The 10,209-nt window shown below is 44.7% G+C and overlaps 1 protein-coding gene across 1 annotated transcript; it reads right to left on the bottom strand.

Annotated features, from left to right (window-relative positions):
- Positions 1–1,979: 1,979 nt before the first annotated feature.
- Positions 1,980–9,882, bottom strand: Lmod2 (leiomodin 2). Its single transcript, XM_021165839.2, has 3 exons — positions 9,438–9,882; positions 2,955–4,307; positions 1,980–2,438 (listed from the first exon to the last, which is right to left on the bottom strand). The coding sequence occupies exons 1-3, from the start codon at positions 9,708–9,710 to the stop codon at positions 2,412–2,414; spliced, it is 1,653 nt and encodes a 550-aa protein (XP_021021498.1). The 5' UTR covers positions 9,711–9,882; the 3' UTR covers positions 1,980–2,411.
- Positions 9,883–10,209: the final 327 nt, after the last annotated feature.

Genomic DNA, 10,209 nt, shown 5'->3' with positions numbered 1-10,209 from the left:
GCCCCGTTTCAAATCAGGATGAGGTAAGTTTTTTTTTCAGAGACCAAGGTACACATATAAATCACCATCTAAATGCTTCATCTGATCGTGGGCAGTCTTTCGGTGAGCTGAATGCTTTTTATAGAAGATGAACTAATGAGTTTTCACACTGGCTCTGTGAGTTTTCAGGCTGTTGAATGATGACGGTCAGGGTGCCCTGTCTTTTTGCGGTACTGGATGGACCCTGGTAGGATGTGTTCTCCACCTGTTTCTCTGTAATAATTAATGTGCTCGCTGGATACCTGACTATAGCATACTTGCCTTTATTCTGAACTTTGCAATATACTGTTGGTGAGCTGTGAGGGTCCATATCTATATTCCACTTTTGCGATAAGCCTTGGAAGTCGTTTTGTCATCCTAAGGTTCACAAAGATCCAGCATGACAATGCAAAGAGGAAACTTGTCTTCTAGGCACTTGCTTCTGGGGAGAAGACTTACCCATCCTCCACAAGGTAAGCATTTTCTGGTAACACAAACACTGTCGGATGCTCCTCCTCCTTCGGGAAGCCCTGTGTGGCACCTTTTCCTCCTCTGCCTCTTCTCTCTCACTCCTCCCCTTAACTACAGCCTATCTCTGCAAGCAAAGGAAAAGGAGGGTCTAGTTTTCTGTTCTGGAGTTTTATATACAAACGTGCATACACCTCTAACCCTGAATAAAACATGGTTTCGTACACTAATGGAAAGGATGAAAATAGTGAAGACACCACCACGGGAGGCCGCAACTTACACTGAGTGTCTGGGAATGAGGGCCATCAGGAGACTAGCTGGCATCTGGGTGGTAGCAATGAGGAGTAATGGCCGAGAGCCTAGGCTCTGCAGTCAGTCGGTGGTGCCCAGCTTCACATGCTAAATCTGCTCCTTCACTTCTCACCTATCAGATGGGAATCGCACCTCTTAATGCCGTGAACTGTACACGAAATGACTTGGCTCAGAAAATGACCCTCATCGACTGCCTCCTGATGGGAATCCCGGGCACTGCCTTACTCCTCTGGAGTCTATTTTGATTCCAGGTGTTCTTACCAAGAGATAGATGGATTGAACAAAGGAAATAATCCTGAGAAATACTAGAGATTTTTTTTTTAAGCAAAACATGATCCCTGTGATTGAAAAGAATTAAAAGCTCTGGCCAAGAGACAGAACATTATTGACTGGATGTCGCATAGAACCTGCAGGACATGAGTGACTCCAGGATTTGGAGTTAATTCAGGGGATCAGGAGAATGGAGGGGAGGAGATCTGGAAAGCATGTTTGTTTCTCTAGCATTCAGATGGCTCCTGAATGACAGGGGAAGAGGTAGGATTGTAGTTGGAATTGTGAGCACACAGCCCACATGTACTTTTGTGGATGTTAGATTTGCCTAGGGCAAGAATAGAAATGAAGGAAGAAAGAATAGGGAGAGGAGAGGGGAAAGAAAGGAAGAGATCAAGGGATGGGGAAAGCAAAGGCTGGGAGGGAGAACCAGGGGAATGTAAGTATTAAAAATAAATAAATAAATAAATAAATAAAAATAAATGGTCAGATGATGGATGTTCAAGGAGAGTCCCAGGGGAGAGCCGTAAGTTCTTCAGCACCCGCACCAGGATAACTTCATCTTTACCTTCCATCATCTCCTGCGCATACATTTGTTCCAACTACAAAACTTCCTAGTATCCCCCGTTATCCTTTCCAGAAACCATTGATTGATACTTTGATCAGACTGGCTTATGGCTGTCCACTGGACTTAGGAAAACACAAGAGCCCCTGCTGCCGTCTGATTTGCATGTCATTGAATCCAGGAAATGGACACATGGGGAACTTTTCCCAAACCTGTCTCATCCCTTCATACCTCCCAAACAGCCTGTCCAGAAAGTTCTTTAACTCAGTCTTCTAGTAGGAGATTTGGCCAGAATTTCTTGGACGTGAGGAAAGAAAGCCAATGCTTAAAGGCATGGACCTTTTTGTTGTGAGAACGTAATGATTTTAATATTTAGCAATATTACACATAGTCAGCAGATATATTAACTCACAGAAAAATACTAGTTTCTCTTAAAAAAACAAGAAAGAAAAAAAAGAACTTTAAGGTTATTGGGATTAAAAAAATAATAGCATATTTCTTTAAGTGATTTGAGCTCAGTAACTGAGATGCCAGAGATGCAAAGAGATCTTGCGAGGCTTGCTGCCCATATGAATCTTAGGACATAAAAAAGAAGTTTATTTTCATATTTACAGAAGAAACATGCTCATTGCATCTCAGAATTCCTTTGGAATTCCAGAGTGACACTATCTTTGGAGTTGGGAAATATTCCAAATTAAAGAAGGCATTTTGGAAACAGCTCACAATGCACCTCGGATTACACCACTAAACAGTTCCGGGTCCTCTTCTACAGATCGGTCTATCTCAGAGCTTCGGGAACTTCCACCTACAAAAACAGGGAATTGCCTTTCAGTAAAGTGACACGTGTGTTAAAGCAAATCATCATGCTATCACCACCACCTATAAACTTTATCATGGCGGTATTCCCTAAGAATAATCTGAATGTAGATTATGCTCACTGTGTGGCATCCACATTATAAATTTGATGGTGAACCACTCGCAGTTCTGTGGTGAAAAGTCTGACCAGTGATGAATCCTTTTAGAATGCAGATAATACTTCCTGGGTTTTTTTAATTATGGAAATATGAATTTTTATATGTTAAAACATCATAAAATGATCCTGGCTGAGACAATAAGTTGGTCCAAATGTACTGGTCCAAATGGAAATGTATTCGTTCTCACCATCAGTGTACCCTAGTGCTCACATGTGGCATGCTTGCACACATACACAAATATTTGAGAGATTAGTGAGAATTTGGAGAGGCAGCTTTGATAGCACCCATCAGTGGAGGCTACCTCATTGAATAAATTTCACCTTAAGGTCTAACCTGGGGTAACTTACCCTCCGTAGCTGTCTTATACTGCTCCCCCGAATGGCTTCCATGAGGTTCTCATGAACTGATCTCTGTGGGGTAGAGGGTCGGGAGCTGTCTTCCATTTTCTTCTCTTGCACTGACCTCAGAGAATTCTTAATTTCCTTTAGGATATTGTTTGGTTGTTTCTTAACCTTTTTCCCTTTTTTCTTTCGCTGTCCATTTTGTAGGGCGCGCTGGGCACTTTCCTGTTGTTTAATGACTTCTGCAATGTTTCTGGTGATGAGCTTTTTCTCTGGGAGTGGAGGAGCAGGGGGAGGAGGGGGAGGAGGCAGCATGTGGGGAGGAAGAGGGGGAGGGGGAGGGGGTGGAGGCGGGGCCACAGGAGATGGAGGTCTGCTCCTCCCAGTGTGGACTTTCTTGGAGACTTTGGGAGATGACCAGGGAGACTGCCTCGGAGATGCATATGGAGAAGAGCCAGGCGTCCCTCTTTGCCAGACTTTGGTCCTAAGAGTAGCTCCTCCATCGTGCCCCTCTTGCTGTTTTTGCTCCTGCATGCGTTTTTGCCTCTGTTTATCCATATTCCTTGTTAAAATACTCGTCATACTCATTCTTGGTCCTGGGAGCTCAAAATGGTAGCCCAGCCTCAGCAGTGTGGTATTCTCTTTGAGCAGCTTGACAATCTCCATCTCCACCTGAGAGCCCATGATGTGCCTCTGGTTGTGAAAGCGCAGCTCCGTGAGCACTGTGTTGTGCTGCAGGGCTCTCATGATGGCCAGGATCCCCTTGCCAGTGATGAAGTTGGACTCCACGTTTACGCTGGTAATGTGCTCGTTAACCTTGAGCATGTCTGCAATGGCAATCGCCGCGGCGTCATCAGCGTGCGTGTTGGCCAGGCTGAACGTCTTCACCACTGTGTTCTCCTTGAGAGCTTCAGCAAATCGGGATAAGGTCTGGGTGGTGATATTCTCTATATTGTTCAGATTAACTTCTGTTGTATCAGGGTCATTGTTTCTAATCTTTTCCAGAGCATCCTCAATAACAGTGGGATTTCCACAAGGGTGAATGGCGGCTGGTGACTCGGTGTTCCTCTGTGTTCTTCCACTGTTGCCGTTGGTTAAATTTATATTTTCTATTTGGCTTTTAAATGTCTTTGGCTTAGAGTTATCAGTATTAACACTATTGTAGCTTACAGTTCCATTAATATGTTTTGTGGCTTCTGTTGTCTCTTCCTCTTCCTCACTGCCCTCTTCTTCCTCGCTATCCTCTTCTTCCTCCTGAGACTCTTCCTCCTCTTCTGTACACACCTCCTCGGAGACTTCGCTGTTGCTCTCTGTGAAGATTAGTTCCTCTTCACTCTCTTCCTTGTCTTCTTCTGCAACCTAAGGAGTGCAGTGACATCAGCAAGCTTTTCACTTGAAGCACATTTAGCAGTTTACAAAGCTAACACATGTACCACAGAGTGAACAGGAATCGCCAGCCCCCTGTTTCTGACCCTCTAGTTCAAGTGACCAAGGTCAACACGTGGTTGCATGACCACTAGCAGGTTTTCTGTAAACATTTGTCTTCCACCAAACAAAATTTATGTGATAGTTTTTCTAAGTTGAAGACACAAGTCAGAGCTTCAGTGTTGGAAAATGCTGGATAAATTTTTCAAAGTTTTAAGCCTAGCAAGATGTCTCAACAGATAAAGTTACTCACAGCATAAGCCTGATGGAGTCCAATCCCCTCTTCCCACATAAAGGTGAAAGGAGAGAAATGACTACACAAAGCTACCCTTTGGTCTCTATATGTCTTCTTGACTCATTTCATTCCAGTTTTGCCAATCTATGCCTCCCTATGGAATGCATTCACTGCCCTGTCCAAACAAGTGCAAAGGAAATAAACAGTATGGTATTGAGGTCTCTTTCCTTAATGCTTAAGACTGTACCAGGCCTGTTGGTACACGTCTGCATTCCTGACTAATTGGAAGGCTAAAGGAAGAAGGGAGTTCAACGCTTGTCTAGGATAGAGAGTAAGTTCGAGGTCAGCCAAGACAACTTGGACTCTATCTCAAAGTGAGGGGCCAGGGCTGGGGACACAGCTGAGCAACAGAGTTCTCAGTCAATTGCAGAGGTGAGCAAGCCAAGTGCCCTCTGTCCTGTCTGTCTTCATGTAGACAAGCAGATGTAGTTTGCTGCTCTGACATTTTTCTGTTACGTGAATGGCACCAAGCACAAGAATGTGGAAACACCACACTCCCAAAGAGGTGCTCATCAGGGCAGATCCAAACCTGCTCCCTGGAAAAACAACAAACAAAACCATTGGTGGAAGCCATGGAAAAACATGACAGCCTCCCTAGGTCCCAACCAGCAGCACTGCAAACAGCCATAGCTCAAAGCAAGTCCTGGGCTGGCCTGATACTTTAAACTTATTTAGTATGCATCAGTTGTAAAAAGGCTTTCAGGCAAACAGGATTTGATTCTAACGTTGTCACGTCTGTTCACTAGTCCCTCTGCACAGACTCCCAAAAGATTAACTTTCTCTGCTCCATGTTATCTTTTACTAGACAGGGTCTTAGCAGGGCTCTTGTGAATCCTCCTCCTTATCTTTTTTGAAGCCCCGTGGTCCTTACTGCTCCCACTGAATTCTTTCCTCTACACTGGAAGCTCTTTTTTTTTTTTTTAAACTTCCGGGAGTTGGGGGAGGTGTTGTCTGTGGCATGTGGATGGATGGGACTTTGGAAAACATTATGTTGGGTTCCAGGCTTGTCTGCCCAGTTGCTGTCAGAGAATAGCCTCCAGTTAGCCACACTTGTCTGGAGTGGCAGGCACCAAGTGATGGCCTTGGAAAGGGTCAGCCTCTCCTGAGATGACCTGTCCAGTGTCAGTTTACTTGATGTATTAGGAGAAGAAGGGTGTGTGTGTCTGTGTCTGTCTGTCTGTCAAAGGGTTGGTGGAGGGACAGGAGTCATAGCTGAATGATACAAAACACCCTGAAAAGAAGTAAATGGATCAGCTAGAGAGAGTTCTGACACCCCCACCCTAGATCTCTTTGCTTTGTGTAAGTGGAGTCCCAATCAGCTACCTAAGAGTGTCTACTGGCATGTATCAAAAATGCAGAGTATTTGGAAAAATCCAAAGCCTTTCCTAAAATCATGAAATCTCATCTCCTTTAGTATTTAACCATCTTTAGTCTCTATCTGCAAAATACATCTGAAAATCGTGTCAGCTCTCTAGCAACGTAAGCTTTTGTGTAATATTTAATAATGCCTCTTCCTGAAGTCCTTCTTTAACACTTCCTGAGTTTGTCCCTGAAATGCTTGGCAATGACACTTCTCCCAGTAAGCTATGGCTAGGACTTTAACTGTTTGTTTGCCATTTTCCCAATCGATGGTTAAAATGGATGTGGGCCTGTATCTTTTTCACCTAGCACAGTGATGAACATGTTATAGAGCCTTGGCTAACATTGTTTACTGGCTAGAAGATCTAAGTTGACATTAATTAACAGCATCTCATAGTCGAGACTATATCTAGAAAAAAAGTACGACGAGGTCAATCTGATAGGGCTAGGTGACCAAGTGTCTTGGCTGTTTGTCTGAGCCCAAGAGGGTTACCAGAATACAGGACTTTTCTAAAGTAGTCCAGGGCAATCTGAGATCTTTGATCAACCAAGGAGGGGAACATATGGGAATAAATCAGCAGGGGGGGAAGGGAAGATAGAATGGTCCACGGTCCACGGGGCAACATTTGTTCCTTTATGAATCAGTCCTACACCAGAGGGGTGTGGGCAATGCTTCCCACATAGGCTGCTTTGGAGTTACATCTGATCCTTTGGGGAACAGTGGAAAGGTGTGCACAGAGGAAGAGGTGAAAGATGGGGTGGGAGGGACTGGGAAAACAGAATGCAAATGCTGGTGAACTCAGAAAGTGAATCAAGCAACAATGAGGAGCCAGCCAGCCAGCGCCAGCATCTTCTGATCATGTCTACCACGCCATCACATCTACACGGAAGCAAGAGGCCTGGCTTTCGGCCCTTGTCCCAGCTCTCCTTATAAATAGGAAGTTCCATTTAGACAAACCACTAAATCTTTTCTGGGTCTCAAGGAATTGAATGGTTCTTATAGTCCATGTTAGCATGTGTCCTAATTACTGGGCAGAATTGGTAGAGTGCAGCTGGTTGGGCCCCACCCTCAAGAGTTCCTCATCTGCAGATACTGAAGAGGCTCAGAATTTGTGCTGTTCGTAGTACCAAGTGAAGTCTATCCTGCTGTCCAGGCATCTACAAGTCTAAAAAATGGCCTTCATGCCAAGAGTCTCTAGTTTCAGTTCCAACTTGACTGACAAGCTGCCACTCTCACATAAGTTCCTGAATTTCTCCTAGTCTCGGCACTCAAGTGAAAAACAGTAAGATGAAATGAGATACTGTGAGAAAAGTCATTGGCACCTGATTGCCTTAGACCCAGCTGATACTCTAGTGAGGAGAACGACGCTGTCGCATTCCCAGGGTACCTAGATCTGATATAGTACACATTTGGGTCAACCTAGATGGATGAAAAAAAAAGGCTGACCCTCAGGAGGCACCACTAAGAATATTCTGAAACCTTCACAAAGTCAGTAGCCTGGTCCCACAAGTGCCATTCAGACCCCAGCTTCTCCTCATGGGACCTCTTTGTCCCATTGTCACTGAAACAGGCACCTGCTCTCCTCTCCCCTCAGCTGCTTGGAAGTTTTCCCTGCGGGTAGGACTAGTTTACTCTCTCTGCTCAGTACCCTTGTGACTCCAGGGACAGCTGGCTGGAACGGTGAAGTGGGAGAAAAGTTAAGCATCCCAGAAAGGAATCAGAGTTGGTAAAGAAGACAGCCGCACTAATTAGGCCGATAAGCCATTGGCAGGATCAGCAAAACCTTTGGCAGCATGAGGTGGCGCTCGGCAACAGCTAACAGCGGGCTTTGCCCTTTGGTTCCTTCTGCTGTCATAACATTATGACATTAAAATGCCTTTGTCAGGTTACTGTTGTAGGTGTCTCTATGTCCTGGCTTCTTATGAACAGTTGTATTCTTATTTTGAAGGAAATTCTTTAGTAAGTATAATATGATGTCATTCTATGACATCAGGCTGTTGCCTCTTATTTCAGATCCAAACCAAAAACAAATAAGCAAAGCATATCCAACTCTGATGTGCTGATCTCAGAAGAACTGACTAGCTCAAATCTTGACTGGCCATGGGTTCCCTCCTCATCTCCTCCTCTGGTTCCTCACTACTACAGCCATAGTGGCCTTGGGAGATCCTGCCTTGGTCCTAGTGGCCCTTCCCATGATAACTGGCTGACACAGTCAATGCTCACACATATCTAGCTGCAAATGTGGGGCATGAAGCTATCACTGAGATCACCACAGCTCCCAGATCAATACTGGAGAAAGCTGACCACCATGAACCTTTTTGATTATAAGTGACTTCAGTGGAGCACACGGGTTTTTGAGCAGTTGTTCCCTGCCTTTTTCTTCCATGAACTCAGGGTTGCTTTCAACATTCTACTGCTGTCATGACTTTCCCAGAGATCAGTCTCCTGAACCTCCTTTCAGAGATGACTTACTGGGATATTCAAAACGACTCTTCCTTGGGCAGCACACAAGGGCTTCCTGGACCTGAGTTCTCCAACACAAGTGTGTTTCCTAGTCTCAGAATCCCCATCAGGAAGTAGGGAGATTCTCAAAAGATGGGTCTGTACATGCATTCTTAACCACAACCCTTAGTGGGTTTCATCATTTAGAACTATACGCAAAAACGTGAATTTTCTTTGAGGAAAACCCTAGAACATCTTAAAACCTCGAAAGAGAGGATCATTTTTTCACAAAAAGGAGCAAAAAAATTGAGCTCCCTCAATAGATGGATGGATGGATGGATGGTAGGTGGCAAGAGAACCCTGAAGAAATGTTTGTCTGTGCAAACTCTAACGAGTTAACGACAGAACAGGACAAAGAACCAGGGCTCCTGTCTCTCGTTCCCACATTTTCCTCACAGCCTTGGATTTGTGGGCATTGGAAACATGAAACTAACTTTATTGCTGCCATTATTACTGTCAAAGAATGAGGAAATGGATTTATTTCTCTTAAAAAAAATTGTATCAGAAACATGCTATGCAACTTTAGTGCCTTAGAGTATTTGATGACCCCTTCAAACCCACACTCTGGTTGGGAAACACTTTTTCTCTCCAGGTTCCCATTTTTTTTTTTAATTAGAAGCAAAAATATAACAAAACAACAAGACAAAACAAAACAAAACAAAACAAAACAAAAAAAAACAAAAGTTAATAAAACCAAAAATAAAAACCAAAAAAAAAAAAAAAGAAACCCTCACCAGGAGTGAGACCATTTTGGCCTAGAAAATATTTCTGTAATGGATACCATTGAGTTATAAGAAAGCTAAAGTGATAACAACTGAGAAGCTACAGAAAACAGGGCTGTCTGTCTTTGGAGTGGGGGTGGGGATCAGGACGATGGGCACAGATGGGTATGGTCCGCAGAGCCTACCTTTCCACATTCCCCCAGCCGTTCCTTCTCCAAAAGTTTTTGGGACTCCTTTTCCCAATACGCCATCAGCGCCTCTCGGCTGAAGTTTCCTGTTGGGGTTTTCTCTGTCAGACTCTTTTGCCTTAGCCCCACAGGAAGGTTTCGGTCAGGTTCAATGTCTTCCAGCTCCCTCTCAAGCTCCTTCAGCTCTTCAGGTGAGAGGGAGGCCAGAAGTTCATCCTCATCGATGGATTCATATTTACTAAGTCCCCTTCTGTAGCCAAATGTAGACATGGTCCCGGCCTTGTCAGACTCCCCAAGAGCTTAAAGAACCAGGCATTCAAGGCAAACAGAGGCAGACAGGGAGGCAAGCGAGCGAGCGTCAGGCTGGTCGGGCTGGTCAGCAGCTGGTGTGAGGAGTGGCCTCAGGAACCTTTTAAGAGCGGTGATGCAGGGCCGTGACAATGTGGAGAGGGTGAAGGCATGGGCTGTTTTAAGCATCAGACGTCAGTTAGACATTTGAACACAAAGAATGTCACATCAGTGGTGGATGGAGGTCTCAGAACCAGCAGGGATTATTCACACAGTGGCCAGAGCCATATTTAGCTTGAGCCTGATAGCTGGTGAGGCCAGGCGGAGTATCTCAGATAGGAGGTGCCATGGTTCTCCGTTCTTTGTGTTCAAACAACGGAGGATAAACTTTGTTTTGAGAATGTCTTACCACAGACACAGAGGACGTGAGCGGATCCTTTCATTCGGAACTTAGGGGTTGGGAAATAGCCCCACATTGTCC

This window comes from Mus caroli, chromosome 6 (assembly GCF_900094665.2).
Source record: "Mus caroli chromosome 6, CAROLI_EIJ_v1.1, whole genome shotgun sequence".
Classification (NCBI taxonomy): domain Eukaryota; kingdom Metazoa; phylum Chordata; class Mammalia; order Rodentia; family Muridae; genus Mus; species Mus caroli.
The sequence above is the reverse complement of the archived record's forward strand: the minus strand, read 5'-3'. Positions and strand labels throughout refer to the sequence as shown.